At 44.8% G+C, this 27,545-nt stretch overlaps 1 protein-coding gene across 1 annotated transcript; it reads left to right on the forward strand.

Annotated features, from left to right (window-relative positions):
- Positions 1 to 408: 408 nt before the first annotated feature.
- On the forward strand, positions 409 to 27,320 carry LOC147663749 (membrane-spanning 4-domains subfamily A member 4A-like; the record flags this gene model as incomplete). The annotated part of the gene is made up of 5 exons (XM_086950228.1): positions 409 to 552; positions 2,840 to 2,959; positions 3,576 to 3,632; positions 9,930 to 10,076; positions 27,192 to 27,320. Coding segments are annotated over exons 1-5 (540 nt in total), but the record flags the coding sequence as incomplete, so codon positions are not given.
- Positions 27,321 to 27,545: the final 225 nt, after the last annotated feature.

Here is a 27,545-nt window from a genome sequence, read left to right on the forward strand (position 1 = left end):
AAACGAGGGAACGCCCTCTGATGATAGCACTGGTGCTTTATGTGCGCCCGCGCTATCTGTATTACAGAAGGGGACGCACAAGCATTTGTGGCCCCTTCTATAATACCAAAGTGCCCCGGGGTTGCACAAAGCGGGCACAATCGCCCGTTGCGTCCCTGGGGCACTTCCGTAATACGGCCCCTGGAGTTAATGAACTGCATTTATACAGATATTTGTCTATGGAAATTTTCACCCGTACATATATGTTTGTGAATAGTTCCAGTGTTGTTTGACAACGGTTTGCATGTTGCTGCGATCAGTATGAATCCACTTGTTTTACATTGGTTGATTCAGGAATCATAATGATCTAATTGTTAGCGAAGTCAAAGAGCCTTAGGTACTTTTTTCATTTTTGTCATGTACCCCTTGAAACAGGCCTTCTTCATTGAGAGTCCCACAAAGCAGTGGAGTGGAGAATTCAGCAAGATGAACCAGCAAGAGCAGCCGCCATCTTCGAGCCATGTACCAGCGTACCTGAAGATCTTCCGCAAGGGGCAACCGCTAGCCCTGGGGGTGAGTGCTGACTCAAGCCAAGTGTCTGTCCTGAGAGCTCCTTCAAAGGCCATTCTTCTGGAGTGAGGGCCATGAATCCTGGGTATTCAAATCAGGTGTATGTGTGTCGGCAACGATTCACAATGACTGAAGGTCTTCACCAGGGTGGAGTGTGGTGGTGCAGGTCAATGTGTCCAAGTGTTGAATGAAAGAATGACTCTGGGAGCCTCATTTGATGTTCGAACTGGATTTTGGATTATTGGTTGTACAAAATTACTGCACTTCCTGTATTTTTTACGGACGTGGTTGCCACCAGGCATTGGAAGATTTTCTTTGGTGAAGACAGGCCAGTAATGCAGAAACTATTTGTATTGTGTGTGTGGTAAATATTTGTATGCATGTTATTCCTCATTTCAAACTGTGACATGCAGAATTAGGCTGTTTATAAAGAGACAAGGGGACCCTGTGAGTCAAAGGCACCTAGGGTATGCATAGCATTACAAAAGACATTAGTCCCTTCATGAAGGTAATAAACAATAAGACATAGAATTACAACGAGATCTATCTTCACTTTCTCTAAGTGGAGAATCCTTTTATTTATTTCAGCAATAATTTAAAATCATAAGAAAAACAAATACGTGAGCAAAAAGACTGGAAATCAACAGATTTCCTGACCTCAGGCATTTATAAACATTGTTACTCAACAATAAATGCACATTCAGGCAGTCACAATAGAGATAGCATCTTATGCTCCTATGAAATTTAAGAAAAACAAACTAGAGTCAAGACACACACTATGCGGAGTGTATTCCAATCCCTTCCACTCAAGGGATGTAAAACCTTGATTCAGGCACTAATGAATAGCTGCCTAGACTACTGCAATGCACGCCTGCCACAAATAAAGCCTTATTGAATAAACTGCAGGTGGTTTAGAACACTGCAGCCTGCCTGGTACAGAATATGACATCAAGCACTACCACATCACCTCTTTTGCAACAGTTACACTAGCAACCCTTAGACAGAGAATTACGTTTAAGGTTTGCTGTATCTTACACAAGGTGCTAAACGACAAAGGACCCAGTTACTTAACAGAAAAACCTTTCCATTATCAGCTAGGTAGATCCTTACGGTCAGGGGGAAAATCCCTCCTTATTATCCCTTGTTTTAAGAAGACCCACTCTGGGGTAACATCTTTTTCCCATCTAGCTCCCCTATATTGGAATCACCTGCCTCTTTGCCTCCATAAATGCAATATTTTCCCTACTTTTAGGAAACTTCTGTAAACTGAACTGTTCCGTTGGGTTGTCGTTCATTAGCAGGGAGATACCCCGTTAGGGGTGATTCATGCGCTTTACAAACTACTCATTCATTCAGGGGTGTTTTGGCGTTAGCTTGAAGGCAGAGCAGAAGAGCAGGAAGTAAAGCCAAGGAGGCTACATAGTGTTAAATAACCAGGTTTTCAGAGCTTTCCTGTATGTTACCAAGTTGGAGGACTCCTTGCTATGCCGCAGGGCGTATTCCAAGTCTTTGTGGCTCCCAGCACAAAGCTTCCACCTCCCCAGGCATCCCTCATGAAGTTGGGAACAACTGCAATTTTGGCAAAGGCCAAGCATAAGGTCCTACCTGGGGCCCCAGGTAGGGAATTGTGTTCTTTCAGAACAAACTCTTCCACACACAAAGTAGTTCCCTTCGATGCCAGCGGATATGGTAATGTCTTCTTTTTCAGACCAAAAAACAATTTTACTTTTAGGGAATATTTGAAAAATATTTTTTAGGGAGAACGGTTCTGCCAAAAAGCTTTTGCAAAAGTCAGGATGAAACAAAATAAGCATTACCAAGGCAAAAAGTCTGTCACCAAGCACCAGCCCAGTTGGCTTTGCAAGTGCTTTAAAGCTGATATTTAAATATCTGCTTAGTTGGGTAGAGCTAAAGCTGTGGCCATGACCCTTGCTGCAGAGGACACTCGCAGCTATGGCTGTTATTTCATCAGTCATGTGGGTCATCTCTATTGACATAGCTCATCCTTACATTCCGGTGGATGAGTCCACCTTATGTGTCACTACAGGTAGTTCAGCTTGGTTGGTCACTATCACTAAGTTAACCGACATGGCCACTGTCTTGAAAGTACTAACATATTTTTGTGGCGTGGGATGATTTATCTCGAAGAAAAGTAGTTGTCCTTACATGAAAGGCCAGAGACACCTGATTTAGCTGAAGCCGCCCCTTCTATAGGGATGCCTTCAGTCATGTATGCGCTAGGTGACATGTACTCTCCGAACCCTATCATAAAGGTCTTTTTTACCTTCAGATGGTGCTGATGATGTCCGGAGTCACAATTGTGGTCCTTGGATCTCTTCTGGTTTCTATTTATATTGAATACGTCAGCATCACAGCACATACAAAGACCCCCACCTGGGTAGGAACCTTGGTGAGTAGATAAACATAATTAAATAAATAAACATATTATCATATTAGTTGACATCATAATACACCCAGTTAATTCAAAGGGTTCAGATTCAGCACTGTGCTTGTTTGTGTAATGAATGTGGGCTTGAATATGCGCCCTGTGCCTAAATGTGAGCAGGGAGTTAAGGTCAAATATTGGGGAAATGTTTCAAGTATTCGTGGGTGAACACTAAGTTTGGCTTCCAAAGCTTTTCAACTCATTAATCTTTGCTCTGTTCAAAGTTTGCCACATTCGTCAATGTCACAAAACTCTGACAGCAGGTAAATTGTTTAAACCTTTCTCGTGGAAGAATTGTCTGGCACAAAGAGGAGAAAATTGATAAAATTGGTTTCTGCTGATATTTTCCTTCATAAATCTGCCTTTTGTTTGATTTTTCCCCACAAACTAAAAAAAACTTTTGCAAAGTTCTCAGCCCTTTGCCAAAGGTTGAAAAAAAAAACTACGTTTGCAAGTGAAATCAATTGCAACTTTCCTAGTGTGCAGCTTTCAGGCAGTCTGATTTATATATGTATTAGTCAATATTCGTCAAAGTTTAATGAACCTTACTGAAAATCTTTCTTTTGCCTCCCTCAAACAGTTTATCATCTCTGGATCCATTGCTGCCGCTGCACAGCACAAGGGCCCTCGTGGTAATGTAAGCTTACATTGAATGCTACTCTACTTACAGCTGAGAGGCTGCGTCACTTCTCAGTGCCTATCTCACCTCCCATTCCGGCTTCACCTCAAGGTGATAATCAGCATCAGTGCCACGTCTTTCTCCACCCCTGGTGGATCAACACTGAAAGACTTAGGTTTGAGATCCACCGATAGCTGGGAGATGTTGCCTCTCTTCCAAGTCTTACTCTTACCTACCCTTGAGAGATACTACATCACTTCCCAGACTTACTCTTACCTAACCTTGACAGGCACTGTATCACTTCCCAGACTTACTCTTACCTAACTTTGACAGGCACTGTATCACTTCCCAGACTTACTCTTACCTAACCTTGATAGGCACTGTATCACTACCCAGACTTACTCTTACCTAACCTTGACAGACACTGTATCACTTCCCGGACTTACTCTTACCTAACCTTGACAGGCACTGTATCACTTCCCGGACTTACTCTTACCTAACCTTGACAGACACTGTATCACTTCCCAGACTTACTCTTACCTAACCTTGACAGGCACTGTATCACTACCCAGACTTACTCTTACCTAACCTTGACAGGCACTGTATCACTTCCCAGACTTACCCTTACCTAACCTTGACAGGCACTGTATCACTACCCAGACTTACTCTTACCTAACCTTGACAGGCACTGTATCACTTCCCAGTTTCAATCTCACCTCCCGTTGAGGACCAACGACACAACCCAATCCCATCACCTCAAACCGATATTCTGCATCACTTCCACATTGTTTTCTACCTCTGGCCGAGCAACACTGAAAGGCTTATATTTCCAATCCTCTTGGTTTTACTCTTACCTACCCTTCAGAGACAATGCATCTCTTCTTAGGCTTACTCTTACCTATCCTTCAGATACACCACACCACTATCCATTCGTATGCTTTCCTACCCATGAGACACTGCATCACTATCCACTCTTACTCTTAACTACCCTTGAGAGATGCTGCATCGCTTCCTAGCCGTACACTAATTTCCAAACGGGAGACACTGCATGACTGCATCTCCCATCATCAATCTGCACAGGAAGTGACATCATTGATTGTCTACCAAAACCCTCTTTAAAAAAAGAAGCCAAGCAAAAGAACTTCATTTCCCATCATCCAACTACACAGGAAGTGACATCACCGGTTTCCCGCATAAAAAGCTCTTTTTAAAAGAAGAAGCCAAGCAAGAGGACTTCATTTCCCATTATCCATCCGCAAAGGAAGTGACATCATTTGTGTCCCACCCACCATATACTGCTGTCCTTCCAGGACCTATTTAATGGCAGCTGCAGTGTGGAAGCGCTGCTGTCATGCTGCTGCATGCCAAAGGCAAGCCCATCTGCACTGGTCTGTGCCTGGACAGCACCCAGTGCTAGAAACCCTCCTTCTCCCACTACCCACTGATACCCTCCTGTGCTCCTCCATGCTCTTAACCCCAACTGCTGCTAATGGCACTACTGCCATATTACACCCCAGAACATTGAAGAACCGTTCACTTGTGCCTCCTGTAAGTTCTCATGTACTCTCCTGCTCCCTACACCCACAGGCCACACACCAACAGCACCAAACTCCCAATCTGCTGTAAATGTAAATGTAAATGTATAGGCATTTATATAGCGCACTACTTACCCGTAGGGTCCCAAGGCGCTTCGACCGCTGCGAAACCCTTCCTGGCTTCCCTGAGAGATGGTTCCTTAATGGGTATCTCCAGGGTGAGACCAGGCATCCCCGGCAGTCTGGTGGGGCCGTTAGTGAAGATGAGGCAAGCTAATGCCCAGAGTTGCCGAGTGTGATCGCTGATCAGAGTGGGCACCGAGGCGAGAGAATTATCGAGTCCGCTGACCCTGGTCCAGAAACCTGCCGCGCCGGGAATCGAACCCTGGTCCCGGGCCGTCCTCTGCTCTCGGGTCTGCCGCCTCTAACCAGTGAGCCACACTACTTCACTTCATGCTCACACAGACCAAACACCACCCAAACAAAATGCAACACTCACATGTATGCCCCTAAACACCTGCTCGCTCAGCAAAAATGCCAAGGAGATATGGGACCTACTGCACAACCATGTTCCTGATATGTTCCTTCTTACAGAAACATGTCTAAGCCCAGCCTTAGCACAGACATTGCTACAGCCATATACCAACAGCTGCACTACGGACCAACTGGACCCTGAACCAGTTTCGCCAGCAACATCGTGGACTTTGTCGCAGCCCCCCATCATCAAAGCCATCACTATCATCCTCCTTAGAGACCTTAACTTTCAACTAGAGACCCTCACCAACCCAAACTCTACAGCCCTTATAGAAAACCTTGCAAAACCTTAGCCTCACTCAGCATGTTACCAAACCCAACCTCACCACCGTGCTCCTATTGAACTTGATTTTCTCCACAATGAACAACGTCACAGTCGACAAGCCAGCGACTATGACCTAGATAGACCATGCCCTTGTAAATTCAGTATACCTTTCACAGACTTATCACCACAGGAACCAACCATCTGCCGGAGGTGGAAAAACATCTTCACAGAGGAGTGGGCTACCACCATCCACATGCATCGGCCCGGGCACACCAGCAACTTGCTGAAAGACATCAAACACCTCAACAGCTGGACCACCACATGCACCAACATATTGGCTACCCTCAAGCACAACCCAAAGGCAAGAGCATGACAAATATGCAGCTGATACACAAGCTGACGAAACTCCACTGCAAGCAACTGGAACACAAACAGAGAATAATTCAAGACACTGCTGATAAAGACATCTTAAAATCATCCCAAAGATGCTACCAGCTGCCAATACTGAATTACAAGCATACAGCTTTTGCAGATCGATTTGACATCAGCCCTAACAGTGGCAAGGAAATCTTTGCCATCATCAAAAATTTCACCACGCCTCCTGCCATCTCCAGCAACACCATCCCTTCACAAGACCTCTGCCATAAGCTCTTTGACTTCTTCACTAACAAAATCTGCTCCATATACAGCTGCTTTGACCCTCAACCAGACCCTGTTACCATTGAAACTCAACTTCCCAATATGGCCGATGAACAAACCCAGACTTTGGACTGTCGTAATCACTGGCCACACCACACCTTCACCAAAGGACTCCGAATAATCAGTGAAGCACTAACATCCATCCTCAATGCCTGCAGTCAACTCAGCCTAATTTCCAGACACCTGAAAAGATGCTACAGTCAAGCCCCTGCTCAAGAAAAGATCTGTGGAACCAGCCACATGTTCCAACTACATAGCCCTCTCCTGTCTACCATTCCCAGCAAATGTCTTTGAGAAACTAATCACTAATCGACTTTTACCAATCCCCGAGAGACACTGCATAACTTCCTGGCCCTACTCTTAACTTCCCTTGAGATAATACTTGGATTTGGCCTCTAGACGCTGTCCATAAGCATGGGTAGATTAAGTAATTTGCCCAGAATCACAGGATGTTGAGCCGGCGTAGAGACTCGGACCTGAATCCCCAGCTCCGAAGGATGCAGCTCTTGCTCGGACACTGCATCGCTTCCGAGTCTTCCTCTTACTTCCAGCTGACAGACACTGCATCACTTCCCAGTCTTACTCTTACTCCCAGCTTAGAGACACTGCATCACTTCCCATTCTTACTCTTACTTCCAGCTGACAGACACTGCATCACTTCCCAGAAAGACACTGCATCACTTCCCAGTCTTACTCTTACTTCCAGCTTAGAGACACTGCATCACTTCCCAGTCTTCCTCTTACTTCCAGCTGACAGACACTGCATAACTTCCCAGTCTTACTCTAACTTTCAGCTGAGAGACACTACATCACTTCTGAGTCTTTGTCTAACTTCCAGCTGAGAGACACTGCATCACTTGCCTTTCCACTCTTACTTCCAGCTGAGAGAGAGTGCATCACTTCTGAGTCTTACTCTTCAATCCTACTAAAGCCTGTTGAAGGACACTGAATCACTTGCAGGCTTAATCTAAATCCTGTTGACGGACACTGAATCACTTCCAGTCTTACTCTTGAATCTCATTGAGGGGCACAATCACTTCCAGTCTTACTCTTGAATCCCGTTGAGGGACACTGAATCACTTCCAGTCTTACTCTTGAATCCCGTTGAGGGACTCTGAATCACTTCCAGTCCTACTCTTAAATCCTGTTGAGGGACACTACTGGATCACTTCCAGTCTTACTCTTACCTCCCATTGAGGGGCACTGAATCACTTCCAGTCTTACTCTTAAAAACCCTTCAAAGACACTTGCACTTTATTACTCAAAGCATTACGCTTTCCTCGCAAATGACAGACACTGCCCCCACCAGCCTTAATTCACCTTGACCCAAGGAACACAGCTTGACCAGAGGGTCACAGCCCTACTTACCATTCATCGTCTGAGATGCCGACTCCATCTTTCACTTTCTACCTTTACTCCCAGGAAACACTGCATTGCTTCCTGTTGATGCTGTCCAGGAGTGCAGGAGTGAGGCAGTGCATCACTTCAGTACTTCACCTCTAACTTCAGTAATGAGGTAGTGCAGTGCATGAGGACTGCACATTTACTTCCAGTAGTGAAGCAGTGCAACACTTCAGTATTCACTTACTACAGTCAGCAGCGAGGCATATCTTCACTTCAGTTTCCACAGCGACCTTCCGGAGTGAGGCATGTCTTCACTTCAGTTTCCACCTCCACCTCCACCTTCAGAAGTGAGGCATGTCTTCACTTCAGTTTCCACGTCTACCTTCCGGAGTGAGGCATGTCTTCACTTCAGTTTCCACGTCTACCTTCCTGAGTGAGGTATGTCTTCACTTCAGTTTCCACGTCTACCTTTGGGAGTGAGGCATGTCTTCACTTCAGTTTCCACCTCCACCTTCAGGAGGCATGTCTTCACTTCAGTTTCCACCTCCACCTTCAGGGGGCATTTCTTCACTTCAGTTTCCACCTCTACCCTCAGGAGTGAGGCATGTCTTCACTTCAGTTTCCTCCTCCACCTTCAGGGGGCATTTCTTCACTTAAGCTTCCACCTCTACCCTCAGGAGTAAGGCATGTCTTCACTTCAGTTTCCACATCTACCTTTCGGAGTGAGGCATTTCTTCACTTCAGTTTCCACATGTACTTTCCGGAGTAAGGCATGTCTTGACTTCAGTTTCCAAGTCTACCTTACGGAGTGAGGCATGTCTTCACTTCAGTTTCCACCTCCACCTTCAGGAGGCATGTTTTCACTTCAGTTTCCAACTCCACCTTCAGGAGTGAGGCACGTCTTCACTTGAGTTTCCACCTCCACCTTCAAGAGTGAGGCACGTCTTCTCTTCAGTTTCCACATCTACCTTCAGGAGTGAGGCATGTCTTCACTTCAGTTTCCACATCTACCTTTCAGAGTGAGGCATGTCTTCACTTCAGTTTCCACATCTACCTTCCGGAGTGAGGCATGTCTTCACTTCAGTTTCCACCTCCACCTTCAAGAGTGAGGCACGTCTTCACTTCAGTTTCCACCTCCACCTTCAGGAGGCATGTCTTCACTTCAGTTTCCAACTCCACCTTCAGGAGTGAGGCATGTCTTCACTTCAGTTTCCACCTTCACCTTCATGAGGCATGTCTTCACTTCAGTTTCCACATCTACCTTCCGGAGTGAGGCATGTCTTCACTTCAGTTTCCACATCTACCTTCAAGAGTGAGGCACGTCTTCACTTCAGTTTCCATCTCCACCTTCAGGAAGCATGTCTTCACTTCAGTTTCCAGATCTACCTTCTGGAGTGAGTCATGTCTTCACTTCAGTTTCCACATCTACCTTCCGGAGTGAGGCATGTCTTCACTTCTGTTTTCACCTCCACCTTCAAGAGTGAGGCACGTCTTCACTTCAGTTTCCACGTCTACCTTCAGGAGTGAGGCATGTCTTCACTTCAGTTTCCACATCTACCTTCCAGAGTGAGGCATGTCTTCACTTCAGTTTCCACATCTACCTTCCAGAGTGAGGCATTTCTTCACTTCAGTTTCCACATCTACCTTCCGGAGTGAGGCATGTCTTCACTTCAGTTTCCACATCTACCTTCCGGAGTGAGGCATGTCTTCACTTCAGTTTCCACCTCCACCTTCAGGAGTGAGGCATGTCTTCACTTCAGTTTCCACCTCCACCTTCCAGAGTGAGGCATGTCTTCACTTCAGTTTCCACCTCCACCTTCAAGAGTGAGGCACGTCTACTTTTAGGCATGAGTTATTGCTTTGCTTCAGTTTTCCACACCTACCTCCATGACTGAGGCAATGCACCTCTTCTCATTCTGAATCTCTTTGTTTCTTCAGGTGGTAAGCAGTTTGGTGATGAGTGTCTTCACCACCCTGGTAGCTGCTGGTGGGATCATTGTTTTCACTTTGGATGTGTTCAGCACTGCACAGGTTGGTTGTATCACCCCCGGCTTCTACTGCACGATGTACAAAGATGCTTTTATTGTAAGTACCATATTCTTGTTCCTATTCACTGTTTATGAATCTTTTCTTGTGAGAAAGGCACCCTTGCTTTGTATTTGGGTCAGAAACACTGTTAATAAATAAATACATACATTCACTGTTTAAAATCTTCATTAAAATCAACCCTGCTTGGAACTAATTTTCATAGCCCAGGACCTGAAACTGCAAAAATTTGATTTTAGATAAAAAAACAAACATCTGTAGGGTTCAAAGTGTGGACTATGCCGATCCCTTCACCATGAATAATGTATGTTGACAATAGTCATTTACAAATAAATGCAGCGCTGCAAGTAATTTGTAGGGTGTATGACAGTCTGTATTCCAATATTTGGTTCCGGGGCATCTCTGACGATAGAGTGGATTTGGGGTATGGTGGCCATGTTGTGTCAAAAGAGAGTTGTTAGACTATGACACACTGACTCTGACCATGCTCTTAGGAGTCCAGGGCCTTTTCCTATGTCTAGGGACTGGTTCTGCCCTCTTATTCTCTGGTGTTGTATTGGCCCGTACAATGTGTGGGGGCAGGTGACGCAAGATGACAGGCACACCAATGCTCTTAAACAGGTGAGGTGCACACTGCCTTGTGCATGCACACTGCGTTTATCTGTAACACCGCTGATGACACATGTGAGAAAACCCAAGTGGGTCCAAACAACAGTGGTATGTCCAGTGGCGGCTCCTCCGTAATGGTGTATGTGCTTCACCCCATCTCTCAGAGCCAGCAGATGAAAAATAAAATGATAATAAAGCAATTTTATTATAATTTAATTGATCACTGAATGACTGAGCCGATGCCAGTCTAGGTCAGGGCGGGGACATGGCAAGGAGGAAGAGTGGTGGGCACTGTAAGTGCGCATGTCTGTTCGCCGGAAGTCTTAGGGCGGGCGTACCGACATGTACACATTTATTTTTTCCAACCCAGCTTTGTTGCACAGACGGGTGGAGAAGAGGCACAGGCTCCCTGTGCCTCAGCAAGTGTCAAACCAGACCGCTCCGGTCAATCCAGGCGCTTCTCTCATGCTTAATAATAGCATGAGAGCAGCGTCTGGATTGGGTTGTGTTGCAGAGGAGCAACGAGGTGGCTGGAAGCTTCAGCAGTAGGTAAGGCTTTTTTATTTATTCTTAATCTCCAGCGCTGACCCATTAATTTATATTGAAAGCAGCTGCCACTGGATTTGTCCATAAGTCACACCATTACAGTCTGCCAGGGTGCTGTGTAACCTGCCCATCCCCCACCCTCCTCGCATGTGATTATGGATCCTCATTGAATCTGGGGAAGTGCAACTATATGACTGTCCAGATCGGCGTCCATGGTGGTCTGAGTGAGGGTTCAAAAGCACTACATTTATAGGCCTGAGTGATTAGGTACAACCACATGTGCTCAAGTTATGTTGAAGCATTACCCTATCCCCCCGAGGGAAAATTTGGAAAAACAAATGGGCAGATGGTGCTAATTCAAGCGAATTTGAGAGTGCAAGAAGGTTAATAAAGCAAATGTGATACTGTAGTTATGACACCAATAAAAATACTTCATACGCTAATGTCTGTGAAAGCTGCTTCTTCAGTATAACCAGAGAACTGCTATGCTAACTCACTGGCCTGTTCAGAAGAGCACAGTGCAGCTGGGCCTCCTGCGATCTCCTTTCTCAAAGTTTACGCTAGAGCAGAGTACAGCTCGAGGCAAAGGTGTCATCCCAATCGACCAATTTCTCGAATTTTAATGTTTGCATTTGGAAGCCCTTGCTTTCATCAAAGCAGTTTGAAGCGCAGGCATGATAGTCAGTAACAGCCCGAGTCCATTGGAAAATTTGCATTTGCAGCTTTAATACATGTGAGAGCAGCAGAGGTTCAGAGCACTAACACCAACAAAGAAATCACAGTGCAGTTAGACGAAAATCAAAAAGTGGGGGGCCATTGGACTCAGAGAGTGCACAATTGAAAATCGAAAGCATGTCAGCACCTCACGCATGCATAGTAATCGCTATACGAAAGCATATCAGCACCTCGCGCATGCATAATAATCCCTATACGAAAGCATGTCAGCACCTCAAGCATGCATAGTAATCGCTATACGAAAGCATGTCAGCACCTCAAGCATGCATAGTAAGCGCTATACGAAAGCATGTCAGCACCTCGCACATGCATAGTAATCGCTATACGAAAGCATGTCAGCACCTCTCGCATGCATAATAAGCGCTATACGAAAGCATGTCAGCACTTCACGCATGCATAGTAATCGCTATGCGAAAGCATGTCAGCACCTCGCTTATGCATAGTAATCGCTATACGAAAGCATGTCAGCACCTCGCGCATGCATAATAAGCGCTATAAGAAAGCATGTCAGCACCTCACGCATGCATAGTAATCGCTATACGAATGCATGTCAGCACCTCGCGCATGCATAGTAATTGCTATACGAAAGCAAGTCAGCACCTCGTGCATGCATCGTAAGCGCTATACGAAAGCATGTCAGCACCTCGCGCATGCATAGTAAGCGCTATACAAGAGCATGTCAGCACCTCGCGCATGCATATTAAGCGCTATACGAAAGCCTGTCAGCACCTCGCACATGCAAAATAAGCGTTATACGAAAGCATTTCAGCACCTCACACATGCATAGTAAGCGCTATACAAAAGCATGTCAGCACCTCACACATAAAGTAAAGTAAAGTAAAGTAAGAATTTGTATAGCGCACTACTCACCCGGAGGGTCTCACGGCGCTTGAGGGGGCGGGGGGGGGTTCGTTATTTATCAAATAGCCAAGTTTTTAGTTGTTTTCTGAAGGAGAGGTGGTTCTGTGTAAGGCGGAGGTGGGTGGGGAGAGAGTTCCAGGTTTTGGCCGCTAAGTAGGAGAAAGATCTTCCTCCCATGGTGGTTTTTCGGATGCGTGGAATCGCGGTTGGGGCTTGATAGGAAGATTGTAGTTGGTGGGTGGGGGTGCAAAAGTTTAGGCGCGTGTTGAGGAATTTGGGTCCTAGGTTGTAGAGGGCTTTGTGCGCGTGGGTGAGGAGACGGAACGTTATTCTCTTGTTGACGGGGAGCCAATGAAGGTCTCTCAGGTGACCGGAAATGTGAGTGTGTCGGGGTAAGTCTAGGATGAGTCTGGCTGAGGCGTTCTGAATGCGTTGGAGTTTTTTCTGTAATTTGGCTGTGGTTCCGGCGTAGAGGGTGTTTCCGTAGTCCAGTCGGCTAGTGACAAGTGCTTGGGTGACCGTCTTTCTTGTTTTGGTGGGGATCCATCGGAAGATCTTTTTGAGCATACGCAAGATGTTAAAGCATGATGATGAGATGGCGTTGACTTGTCTGGTCATCGAGAGGGAGGAGTCTCGGATGAATCCTAGGTTGCGAGCAGGGTCCGTTGGTTTGGGCGCGTTGCCTAGTGCTGGTGGCCACCATGAGTCGTCCCATGCAGAGGGGGATGATCCTTGGATGAGGACTTCCGTCTTGTCTGAGTTCAGTTTTAAACGACTATTCTTCATCCATTCGGCTATGTCTTTCATCCCTTCATGTAAGTTGGTTTTGGAGGTGTTTGGGTCTTTGGTGAGGGAGAGGATCAGCTGTGTGTCGTCAGCATAGGAGATGATGTTGAGGTTGTGTTGGCGTGCGATGGATGCAAGGGGGCTCATGTAGACGTTGAAGAGGGTGGGGCTGAGCGATGATCCTTGTGGTACGCCGCAGATAACTTCGGTGGCCTCTGATCTGAAGGGGGGGAGGCGGACTCTTTGGGTTCTTCCGGCGAGGAATGATGTGATCCAATCCAATGCTTTTCCTTGTATCCCGACGTTGCTGAGGCGTTGTACAAGGGTGCTATGACAGACCGTGTCGAATGCTGCGGAGAGGTCCAGCAGGATAAGGGCAGCTGTTTCCCTGTTGTCGAGTAGTGTTCGGATGTCATCTGTGGCTGCGATGAGGGCGGTCTCGGTGCTGTGTTTGGCTCGGAAGCCGGACTGTGAGGGGTCGAGGGAGTCGTTGGACTCGAGGTAGGCGGCGAGCTGACTGTTGACAGCCTTCTCTATGACTTTGGCAGGGAAAGGGAGGAGCGAGATGGGGCGGTAGTTCCTAAGTTCAGTGGGGTCTGCTGTAGGTTTTTTCAGGAGGGCACTGAGTTCGGCATGTTTCCAGCTTTCCGGGAAGGTAGCGGTGTTGAGGGAGCAGTTGATGATATCCCGGAGTTGGGGTGCGATGATGGAGTCAGCCTTGTTGAAGATGGGTCGGTTGGGGATCCGGAGTTCATCAAGCGGATGGTGTCTTCGGTGCTGATCGGGTTCCAGGCGCAAAGGGTGGTGGTGGGGTGCTTCGGTTCGGTGGTGAGGGGAGTGGACTGGTCGCCGAAGCTGTTATGTATGTCAGCGATTTTACTGTGGAAGAACGAGGCTAGAGAGTCGCAGAGGTCTTGAGAGGGAGTGATGTCGTTGGTGTCGGCGCTGGGATTGGTAAGCTCTTTGACGATGCTGAAGAGTTCCTTGCTGTTGTGGGCGTTGTTGTCGATTCGATCCTTGAATGCAGATTTCTTGGTGGATCGGATCAGCTGGTGGTGTTTGCGGGTGGCGTCCTTGAGGGCGGTCATGTTGTCTGTGGTTGGGTTTTTTCGCAAGGCTTTCTCGAGGGTGCGGCAGTTCTTTTTGGAGTTCTTGTAATATACGCTATACAAATGCTGCAGTCTAATACAGTGTGCATGGGATGTATTCCCCCTTAGTGAACACACCCCTTCCACCCTCTCCCGTACTCCATCACCCCATCTGTGCTGAGTCCTTTCATGATGGAGCAGGATTTCACTTTTGCTTTACAAGACGCGCCCTGGACAATTCTACATTAACTGAGACCGAACCAGGGATGGGAGGGCCAACACTAACCTTAATGAGGAACAAATCTACCAAAGTCAGTGCACAGAAAGCTGGAAAAAATAAACATTTGTAATGCCACGTGTTATCCACCCCATCTCAGAGAGATAAATGGCCCTTTGTATACAAACTGTATTTCTGCGACACGCCACATTATGTCTGCAAAGCCCGTGTATGTGACCACCCAACTCAAACCTTTACTAATGTCCCTTTGCAATAAATGTCAGATGTTAGGGAACATCCCATTCTAGAACACACACACAAAGGTAAAATTTGTAACAGTTTGAAATCCGAAATGAGTCCTGTGAAGGATGGCGCCTTTGTACGAGATCAACAGGCGAATAGCAAGATGTGATCACTTGACAAACACAAGAGCAAAGAGAGGCAGAAAGTGTGGAGAGCTCGGAGGGTGTTAGAGGGAGAGAAATAAGACTGGCAAAAAAGAGAGGAAAAGAAGAAAAAATTATTACTTTAAAAAACAAAAAAACAAAAAATATTACAAAATAATAAATTAAAACATATTAAAAAATAAAATAAAATAAAAATGAATAAAAATAAATATGTAGCGAAAAAGAGCGAGAAGGGTGGGATAAAAAGAGATAATAGAAAGGTAGAGATTCCAAACACCTTACTGCACACAGGCAAGATGGGATGGACCTGAGAAGGTGAAAATCAATATTTAATAAGAATACAATGCTCTGCTATATAACAGAAGTGGTGAAAATGTGTGATCTGATTGCTGTTATCAATAAATGCATCCTGGTGGCAAGTGGTAGCAGCCTGAGACGGGGCCTGAGTTACTGTTGCGCTGGCATTGGTGCGGTCGATAACTTTTGAAACCTGGGCAATGTGAGCGTGCCATAGAATCAGAAGAATTAGAATAACTAAAAGACAGTATTTCAAAATACAGTCACGTGCCAATTCACTACCAGCCCTCTGCTGGGGCCGGGCTGCCGGGCCCTACCAAACAGTACACTCCTAAACAACAGTAACCAGTATATTTAATTTTGACTTTTTGTAGTACTGAGCAGTCAATGCTGTGGTCACTCAGGCAGGCTCCTCAGAGTCAGATAGAGAGCAATGTTTAATTCCACCAGGGCTTGCGACTGTGCGTAGCCTCCAGCCGTGGCCCGTGGAGGGAGTTGCGGTGGGGCAGAAAGGCGGGACGGGGGAGGGGCAGGGTGGGGGGTGTTAAAAACCGGAATATGGATAATTGGAGGTAAGTAAACAATTTAATTAATAAAACGAATTTCGTAGCGCTACGAAGTTTGTTTTATCCAATTATCCATATTCCGGTTTTTAGCACCCCCCACCCTGCCCCTCCCTCTTCCCGCCTTTCTGCCCCAATTCAACTCCCTCCACGGGCCGTGGCTGATAGCCTCCCATCAGGCTTGGAGACTCAGGCCACGAGAGCAGTCAGTCAGGTGTGGCCGTCACGTCTCTCCACGCTCCCTTCCGTTCAATGCCATTACTGGCAACACACATGAACAGGGGAGGGAGAGAAAGACTGAGCAGCAGGGGAACAATAGCCAATCACTGCACGGCTTCACAATACAGCCATACAGTGATTGGCCATTGTACTCCCACATGACTGAGCCTCCCACAGTTCACCCCCACTCTGCCTGCCTCTGCATTCTGCACAAGAGGTCCTAGTAACGCATCTTGGAGCCAATCCAGACGCTCTTCCCTTGTTGTCAACACATCGTGAGCGCAGCACAAACATTGGCCAGGGCAGGCCTGCTCAACGCTCCTTAGGCTGACCGGGGGACTGTGGCTTTAATCCCGCGGGCTCACTAAACTGTGCAGGTTTGACTCAGCGCAAGTGTACATTGTCGGGCTAGCCAGGGAAAGGCACCTGCCCAACCCAGCATGTGCATTTGATTGACGCTGAGCAGAACCCTTTCTGCTGCTCCGCTGTTAATCAGTCATAAAGCCCCACCCCTCGGTCGGTCGCATGCACTGACGCTCTGTTTAAAAGCAGCTGACAGATGCAGGTGTGGGCAGAAGAATATATGAACGAGGCACACACTTTTATTCACAATTATTTAATTAGGACCAGGGGCCAAAAAATAACAGGGATGAATGTAACATAGTTTATTAGTCAATTAAAACCATAAACAAGATCATACAATTCATAACGTTTAAAAAAGCATACAAGAGAAATGTAAAAAGATGTGTCATACATCTAGTTCGACCGCTGAACATCTTGTCATTAGTCCTTCGGTTTCCTTAGCTTTACTTCCTAAGTATGTTAGTAGGGGTGCCAGATTAAAATAATAAATGGACAGAAATGGCGGATCGGGGACTGGTCATTTCCCTAATGTGAAAAGTGCAAAATGGCCGTACAAGTAACTTGGATTCCCATACATAGGTCGCTATAGATGATTAAGTGCATTGTTCTGGCCTGGGGCAGGTATTTATGCGGTACTAGATGGACTATGGTTTTTCCTCCTATAAAAGTGCAGGTATACAGAACTATTCATCATTAAAATGCCAGGTTTAAACAAATTGATTATTGACCCTCACGGGATAGGGAACCAGCTAGTACAACGGTCCCTAGCAGCCCGCCCGTTAGTTAAGAATTACCTATTCAAGCGACGTTGACCTTAAATGCTATGAATTTATCATGTCCTAAAGTTAGGATTGGGAACCCCCACCAGATTACCCGTCGTCCACCCTATATGCTGATCATTAAAAAAAAAATATTCAACAACTGGGTTAGTCTAGTGTTCAGTATTGTGTTGCACAGGTCCATGGACTCCACCAGAGCAGGCCCACAGGAACTAATTTCCCGGTCGAGGAACTCCCGTCTTAAAAGAGATCTTCGTTGGCCCATTTGCATAGGAGAAATGCATTCAATGTGGAGCAAAGTCTCGTTCCCCTGGTGGCATAAACGGCAGGACCGATCTTCTCCAAATCCAACCATCCTCCATTTTGGCAGGTCCAGGGTGGGTATCTCTCCAAATCTTAAGGCAAGAAACAACTGTTTGGTCTTTCGGGGGAAGGGAGCAGCCAGCAGGGGTGATTCTGTTAAAATTAAATATGATTTCAGCACCATCCACCCATGATGATGTTGTGTAGTTCCTAAAGTACCCATGCAGGACCCGTGTGTTTGGATAACATAAACTGTGGGATTGGTGGCAGACTGGTTCTGTACACCCCCACCGAGAAATGTTTGCCTATTTGCATTTAAGCTAGCTCACAGTGCCACTAGTGTCTCCTCTTATCGGGGAGAGATTCGTTTCTGGCAATCTTAGAATATGACAACCCTGAATCCCTCAAGACTGTGGAAACAATTACTACTTTTCGCTCACGGACACTCGTGCTCCTTTAGTTTATCTCAGAGATACACAGAATAAACAGTCTGGGCATTTCAATAAGAGTTTATTGAACAGTTGTTATTCTCGTGTAAAATATATGAGCTGCAAAAACATTTCGATAGTAGCAGAGATATATGATTAGCAGTACGTGAATATAAAAGGATAGTACAGTTCTATCATTGTCCAATAAGCATGAATAAATGCATGAATATAAAATGCATGATAAAAGTGCGCATACTCCTACGATGCCTATCTAGATGTATCTGTGAGCCCCTAGCATGTGAGTAGGTGTAAATCCAAGAATCCCTCTAGGATTTAGTCGAACCCCATTACCTGAAGTGTGAGAATGTCGGAGCTCTTCTTGGTCTGGAGTTGAACACCACGCAAGGGATGTTCAGACCACTGTCAGCTGGAGTGTCTGCATGCAGGAGCCTCAGCATCTCGGGTCAGTGTGTTGGCCTAGAAGTCTCGGTTCCCTCTAACTACTGCTAGCAAGAGGTGCTGTGTTTATACAGAAAAGTATATAGAGTCCCTTTGTCCCTTGTTCTTGTGTTAGCCATTGTTGGGTATGAGGATGATGTATGTGATGAACCTTGTGCGTAGATATTAGGAAGGTGGTGTATAGCCCCTGCCTGGTTTCCAAGTAGACTTATGAATATTCATTCATGCTGTGTCAATCTAAAGATGAAGTCATAGAACCCTATTGTTCAGCGAAACCTTCCTTCTGCACCCAGGCCTAGAAGTAGGTAAAAGGTTCAGCCCATAAAAGGCGTTCAATCCTTAAAAAGCTTGTTACTGTTTAATTTGGTGGAGGTGATGTTGGTGAAAGAGTATGATGTTACCTGGGCCAATATTAGGGTACCTATATGAAACATAACAACAACGCCTATACAGGCTTTCCTTGTCAGCAGTCCAGCTTTGCAGTCTGGATTATTTATTTACCAGTTTCTTGAAGGTTTGCCCAGAGATATTAGAAATACACCTATCTCCCAATTCAAAGATCCTAATGCTATTTTCCAGATGTTTCTTGTAAAGGCCATTCCCCCGTTGTAAGTTAATTTCAGTCTGGACTAAATTGGCCAGGGTGTTTTCGGCTGCTTCTCTGAGTTTATAACAAAGCTTTACAAACACCGCTGGCCTAGCAAGAGACTGTTTTCTAAGTAAAAACTCTAGCTGGAGTTGTGCAGACGAGGCTGATCTAGGGAGCCTAAAAGTTTGTTAATAAACTCTTATCAATAGTTTGTCTAGCAAAGGCGGCTCATCACCTAGCATTATCTCCAATCCATATGTGAGGGTTAGCAACAGTTTAGCTTTCATGACTGTTCCCATGGGTTTAAGATTGTCGCCTTGAATGGATCTGGCCAGTGACGAGAAGCCATAATTATGGACCTTCTGCCCGTATTGCCTTCTTTTGAGAAACAAAGGAGCCGTTTGCATCTATTTTCACCCCTAAGTATACATATAGTTTGGCCTCCTCAATTCTATGTCCCTTGATAAGCAACTTTAGATTTTTCTTGCACGCACGATTACATACAATCACATTTGTTTTTGGAATGTTTATTTCCAGTTTATTTTCAATATAAGTTCCAAGGGAATTAAGCAGCCTTTGAAGGCCTATTCAAGTGCTGCTAAACAATACCAGATCGTCAGCATGGAGGATGTGCAACATTTGTTGACCTCCTATTTTTCCTGTTTATATCTCTTCTTGTGTGAACTTACTATTTGTATATATAGAACTCTAACCACTAGTATATGTAGTAGACCTTTGTACTTACTACCATTCCTATGTGATTCTAGAGTTAATCTGTTTGTACCTCTCCCTTGAGTGTCTTTACAACTTGTACATGTGTAATTTTTTCCTGTTTATATCACTTACTTGAGTGACTTTTCACCTTGTACATTTGCATTTTTTTCTGTTTGTATCTCTTATGTAACTCATGTAATCCATAGACCTTATGTAACGCAACTGGTTCTTTTGTAAAGCGCTCTGACACCTTCAGGTAATGTTTGTGCTATATAAAATCGCATTAAATAAAATAAAATAAATGATCGGTGCATGGCCCTTCTGTTCATCAAGATATGTCGAGAGGTCTGCCAAGAATAAATCAAAAAGGTGGGGGCTAGGACACAGCCCTGTTTTACACCAATTGTTGTTTGCACCTTCTTTGATATGCACAAACCGTCTCAAATTTTAATCTTGACCCATGTGTCCGAATATACCAGTCTAATTGCTCAGAAAATATTAGGTGGACTACCCCATTGCTGAAGTTTGATCCATAGTTTGTTCCGAGAGACACAGTCAAAAGCCACCTTAAAGTCATCAAATCACATGTAAAGAGGTGTCCCAGTTGCTTTTAATTAGGGTCAGGGTCAGGATCATGGGTCATGAGATTTGTTAAATGCCTAGGCCCCTTAAAAAGCCAGTTTGATTAAAGGGGAATCTTCCGTTGTCGAGCGACCAGGATTTCAGATCATACAATACCAACGTGGAGAAGTATTTTAACTCAACGTCCATCAATGCTATTAGCCTATAATTTCTGGGTGAACATGCCGTGCCTTTTTTAAAGATGGGGTGGAGTATTGAGCCCCTCCAAATGTCAGGGATAACATTATTTTCGAAGAAGAAAGAAATCAAACATGGATGCTAGTGGTCCAGTCCATTGTGGGGCATGGTGTTTAAACAATGCTTGAGGGTGCCCATTTGGACCAGGGGCACAGTCTGCCTGAGACTTTTTGATAACCTTCTCTACCTCGTTCGCTGTGATTAGTCGCTGTACCACAGAGGCTTTGTTAGAACGGTGGGGCTGGTTGCGGATGTCAAACCGCCCTTAAAGTGTGACTTTAAATAATTAACCCGTTCCATCTCACTTATGTTAGCACTATTTGCAGCTAAGTGGCCTTTTTCGTTCCTATTGATGATCTGGCAAAATCTTTTCAGATCATGTGTTTTAGAGGCGTTTAGTAACTGGGCCCATAGTGATTCTTGTTTGGATTGTTTGCACATCCACATCTCTTTTTTTAGCCGCCGTCTCTCTTTGTGAAGTTGTTGTAATAAATCGAGACCTCCGGCGTATTGACGCAATTTACGGAAAAGTTTTCTATGTCCTTTTTTATGTTTCAAATATGGCCAGCAATAATTGACGATTTACAATAATCAAGTTGAGATCCCTTTTTGGGGTTGTTCACACTATGGCTTGTTAGCAAGGGTTTCCCATGTCACTATAGGATTGAGATCTATTTGAACTCGGTTCTGTAAACTAGGAACTACATCCTTTGCTATTGAGTTAATGGTACTGGGAGACCACTTCAGGCGTTTCCGACTTTCTGAACATATTTCCTCCGGCCAACATACAAACTACCTCAAGTTGGCACAGGGATGTAGAAGGACTATTCAAAACAATACTCGTGTATTTACAGAAAGGAAAATGTAGGTGCACATATTCATAATTATTCTCTCCGATTTTTAGATGAATCAATAAAACTCTTTCAAGTAACTGAAACATGTTACGTACACATCTAAACAAAATGTTGTCATATATCAAGAAAGCATGTCTTAATCTCTTCAACCAAGCTACATCCAGTTATCTATAATATTGTGTTTGCAGGGATGCTAAAACCAATACGCAGAACCTTGTGCTTTTTAAATCTTAGCAAACCCAAGTGAATTGCATGCTCTCCCGATGTTAAATATACGAGAAACATGTACCTTCTGACTTCTTCCAACAAAATATCTGTAGGGGTTGAAAGTTAAAAAATTCATCACCACTAGAGTTTGACATGCACGAGGCACAGGTCTTTCAATACATCTGTCATTAATCCTCAATTGCAATATTCATAATAAGTCACTCTTACCTTACAGCGGTAATATCCAAAATCTAATCAGTTTCATACAATAGCATCCAATATTCAATGTTTATAATTCAATGTCAATTCACGCTCCTGAAATAGAACGTGATCCCGTCATAACCAGCCCTATCCATCTTACATATACTCAACTAAACCATTTTCTATCAAAAGACCAGCCAGCCATTGGGAACATACTCAGATGATGCTGGCCATGACTGAACTGATACTGAGTATTGGTTTTAGCATCCTACAACCTTAAAATTTGTATTACTTCCAGTCCTGAGGAAGTCATTGGGTCAAGTCCAATAACGGCGAAACGCGTTGGCGTAAGGGAGTGGAAGGCCCGTTACAATAAAGAAGAAACAAAAAGCCCAATCTACTACTGCTTTATGTCCTTACACTACGGTACTTACTGTATTATAAGATACGTGTGCTTCAATAATTGTTAACATTTCAATGTATGAAGATCAAGATGGAGGCACTCCAGAGAATCATTCTTCTGATTCCAGAGGGTAATTTCCTCATAACCCTGGATCTCAAGGAGGCTTACCGGCACTTTCCGACTGCACTCATCACAAATTCTTGAGGTTTGCAAGAGAGGACCACCAGTGGCATTTCAGAGTCCTTCCTTTTCAGCTGAAGTCGACTCTGAGAGCCTTCACGAAAATGATGGCGCCGTATGGGGAATCACCTTCATCTCCTGGTGATTCCTGTATAACAAATACACAACAAAGATTTGCAAAAACCATGACTGACTAGAATTGCCGGGGCCAAAATGCAGGCGGACAGTTCCAGACTTATTCGCTTTGACAGTGCTTGTTTGACTATAGTTGTGCTTTACTCATATGATGCGCACCGCGGTTCCAAATTGTTCTCCGCGGTTCCACGTGTTTTTCCTGCCTCCTCATTTACCAAAATTCAGTTGTTCTGCTGTAGTCAATGAGCGCTACGAATACCTAGGCATGTCCTGCTTTTTCTCCTACTCCGTACCCCAGGGTTCTCCGTGTACGCCTCGTCTCTATTCATGTGCGAATTGTTTTGGAAGGATGGCCTTTATTGAGATCAAATCACATCCCCTTTCTTTTTGTTTTCCTTTTTCAGCAACTCTGCATGCAGTGATAGTTTCCATTTACCTTTGCTTCACTTTCTATGGTCACAGCGACACCTAGTGGCTATTTAAATAATCGCCTCCTGATACTTCACAGTTACACAATGTTTTAGATACCTCTAGGGGCCTCATTTATGAAGGCCTTGAGCCACTGGTGCGTCACTTTTTCCCATTTTAAAAGTGACGCACCGACGGCGCAAGACCTTCATAAATAAGGCCGCTATATTGTAATGGTATTACACCTGTTTTAAAGGCCAAACCCCTGAATATAAATGTTTGAATATAATTTAAATACATTAGAATAAATATACACTACTTCATAGATTCTTCAGGGGTGCAGTCTGTAAATGTCTTTGTAGAGTTCCCTTACATAAATGTCACTCTCTTCAACAATAGAGCCTTATACCCCACTTCCAGGGCCATAATGGTTCAGTTATTAAAGGCCCAGAACTTGAGTAATTGGCCGGTCCTGCAGGCGAAAGCCTATAATGAGGGAGAGGGCCTTTAACAACTGCTTTAGCCCGAGGCAGAAGGGCTGTTTAGCTATTGGAACATTACACCCACTGAGGGTAGAATGTTTTTAATCAAAAAGAGACGAAGGCAAATAAACATTATCCCTGAACCACTTCAGTGTCTTAGCTCTCAACATTCAAATGTTCTAATCACCAATTAAAGCCCTTGTCAATAATAGTAAGAAATCCACTACAGCGTGTAACAGTGCACATTTACATCACTGTCAGAAACGTTACTTTTAATAGTATTACAATCCAACCAGAATTCTTTGCTGTCTCTGATTTTGAAAAAAGGATCTTTGGCCTAGAGATTCCGATACATTCATAAGTATATGTGCTACTTGCAAAGTCACTGAAGTCACAGAAAGCAGCTACAAATGGTATTTAGATTTCAGCACAGCACTTCCCTTTTTTACTGATTTGGACTGTTTTGTTCCAATTAGCATCAATGGGGCGTTCCATAAGTGGTACTTCAGCATTCCAGTGGAACCAGCCATGTTTTTTACGTGAAACCTTATCTATTCGAATTGTCAGACCGGATTTGTGTAAAAAGAATCCTGCTTGAGACAGGTGCAAAGTTGGAGAAATATGTTATTTCTTTTATTTCTCCAAAATGGTGCATGTTTGCTGCACTGTGATGCATTCAGCATCACAAGAGTAACGCAAAATGACCAAGTTGTTTCCAATTACTAAGGCATAATTATTATTTTGCCCAGGCCTAGGATAATCAAAGAATTACTCCTCAGTTTTTCTCCATCCATGAGGTGTAATGAGATACATTTCTCCTTAATTCTCTTCCACGACCTTTTCCCTCCTTTACTATTTCTATGTGTATACTTACAAAGGGAGGCGGTAGGAGACAGCAAGAAGAAGAGGTGGGGTAGAAAGAGGGCTGTGAGAGAGGTAGCGATGAGGGGTAGAGAGAGGTAGCAGTGAGGTATAGAGCGATGGAGATAGAGGTTCTGTTCAGAGAGATGAGGTTGAGAGAGGTGAAGTAGATACAGGAGAGTTACAGGAAAAGTGAGATGGAAAAAAAGCAGTAAGGAGTAGAGAAAGGGGTGACATAGTGGACTGAAATAATAGAGATAAACTGATAAATTAGAGATAAGCAGGTAAAGAAGTAGATCATTTAGATATAAGGGAGTAAAGAAGTAGAGTTTGCCGCAAAGATTTGTCAAGAGACAGGTGGAGAGAGGTTGGGCAGAGAGAGGTGCATTGAAAGAGAGGTGAGATAGATGGGGTGAGGTAAAGAGCGTAGTGACAGGTGGTGATAGGTGCGTAGAGATTTTGCGAGTTCTAGAGAGCTAAACAGAGAAGGGCGGTGCAGAAGAGGTGTAGTGAAGTGAGGAGAGAGATGTGAGACAGAAAGAGTAAAGCAAACAGAAAAAAATGGCAGAGGTAGCCAAAGATAGGGTACTTAGAGAAATGAGGTCAAGAGAGGGGTATGAATTTAGTGACTTGGGAGGTATAAGGAATGAAGATACTGTAAGATAGAGAGAAATAGATCAGAAGTAGTACAAGATGAGGTAAACAAGGAGAGGAGGAGGAGAGTGAGGCACAGTAGACAGAGGAAGGTGAAAGTAACTTAGAGGGAGGTAGACAGAAGTAGAGAGAGATGTAAAGAAGGTAAGGCAAGGTTGGTATATAGAGACAGAGCCTGAGATAGGTTATGTATAGAAAATTCCCCTTGGTATTTAGCACTTAATTTCTATTCTTAATTTAAGGGCAAAAATAGGCTTGAGGAAGTCTGCAAATTCGGGGCCTCATTTATGAGGAATTGTCGTAGGGCAGTGCCGCAAGTCTTCAGGCTGCGCTGCCCTACACCAATTTGAAAGGGCAGGAAAGCACCGCATTAATGAAATACGGTGCATTCCTGTCCTTTCACCCTGTGCTGGTGCACAATTCTTGCCTAGCACCACAGTAGGCACCCTTGAACCACGGTGCAAGGGTGCCTCCGTTGCAGGCAGGATTGTTTTGTTCAGGAAGTGGCACCTCTCAACATTGTTTTTATGGAGGAAGGCAAACTTTCCTGCAGAAAAACAATCCTGAGATGCGTTTTCCAGAATGCAGCTCACATGGAAAAAGGAAAAACGAGGAAAAATGTAAATATTTCTCCTTCTTACGCCTGATCAGGCGAGGTGTAAAGTTTTGGCGCTGCCAAAGTTTATGTGATTACTTAAATCTGGGGCAGCATCAAAATCCATGGGTGCTGCATCAGAAAACCCACCCAGAGTGCTTGGAATGCCTCCTTGAAGCAGAGTAAGGCAAGGCAGTGACTTGCACTGCTCTGTCGAACTCCATATCTTTGAGACCATGCAAAGGACACTTCGGCGGCGCAAACCACTCATAAATAAGACCCTGGCTGCGAAAAACACCAACACACTGAATTATTCACTAGAGTTGTGGCAAGAAAGGTTTACGTAAAAATATTTTCAAGATAGAGAGAGCAGAGAAAAGACATTTGTGCCAAGACGTGAATCATAATCTAGCAGATTGATAACAGACATCAATTATGGACGTGCAAGTAGAAATGTAATGTAGAGGTACTTGTATAGCGCACGACTACCCAGAGGCATCTCGGCGCTTGTACGAATACCGCTGAGGAACCCTTCCTGGCTTTCCCTGTGAAGTGTCCACTCCTGGGCACCCCCAGGGTGAAGCCCGGCATCCTAGCCCTGTTGGGGCCGGTGTGGAGGTTAAGCAAGCTATTGCCCAGAGTTGCAGCGTGGGACCCATGATTAGAAAAGGCACCGAGGGGAGAATTATCAAGTCCGTGGAATTTTGAGCCCCAAGACCTGCGGAGGTGGGAATTGAACCTTGGTCCCGGGCTAGACCTCTGCATCAGGGTCTGCCGCTCTAACCATTGAGCCGAAATTCTCCACAGAGTATAAACGTACACTGAGAAATCTCCCCAGTGAAATGGATTCAGATACATAGAACCACTGAATCTTGTCAATCACTGAAGTCATAACTTTACTGAAAATGCAAGTTGATTGTGCGCTCTAGAAGGATTAGAGTTGGATTATGAAAATGGTTCATGCTCAACCCAAGAGGGCGCTGAGAGTGGTATCAATTTTCTAATCAGCTATACTGTAAACTGGGGGTAGAGTGGAAATAGGCAATGCAGGTTGTAAACCTTCAGTGGGACTTAAAAACAGCTTTCGAAAGGAGACCACAGCAGATGGATCCCAAGATACGACATGAGAGAGCATTGTTTTAGGAGGAAGGATGGTGGAAAGATAATGAAGCTCAAACTGAGGCAGTGGAGACAGCAGCAAGAATGTAATGTGTAGATTTCTTGGATTCATACAGGGACTTGTATAGTGAGGCACATCAGTGGTGGGCTGCGGACGCTGGTGGGTCCTTGCGCCAACATTAGGTATGGATTGATCAGACAGGATTGGGCTGACAGTTCTTATGTGCTGCCGCACTCCACACCTCAATGTTTCTTTTTTTAATACTCTTGCAGATTGTATACAAGGGGATCCTGGGCTACCTTCTGGCGCTCTCCGTCTTGGCGTTCTGCATCTCGATTTCGAACATCGTCTTTGCAAGTAAGGCCGTGTGCTGCAAGTCCTCCTCCACAGATGCCGCACAGGTGAGACAGTGGTAATGCCTTTTGTAGTAAATGCTCCATCCTTTGTGCTGTTCTGGTTAGGAAAGGATGATGCAAAGGGGCCTATTTACAAGCCCATTGTACCGCCGGTGTGTTATTTTTTGTTACGCACTGGCAGCACAAAGGGGTTCTCAATATTTACAAGGCCACGTGAAGTCACCCTGCGTGACTTTTAATGGTCTTGTATATATGGGCCCTTTTCACGCA

Source organism: Lissotriton vulgaris, unplaced genomic scaffold (assembly GCF_964263255.1).
Source record: "Lissotriton vulgaris unplaced genomic scaffold, aLisVul1.2 SCAFFOLD_11649, whole genome shotgun sequence".
Lineage (NCBI taxonomy): Eukaryota > Metazoa > Chordata > Amphibia > Caudata > Salamandridae > Lissotriton > Lissotriton vulgaris.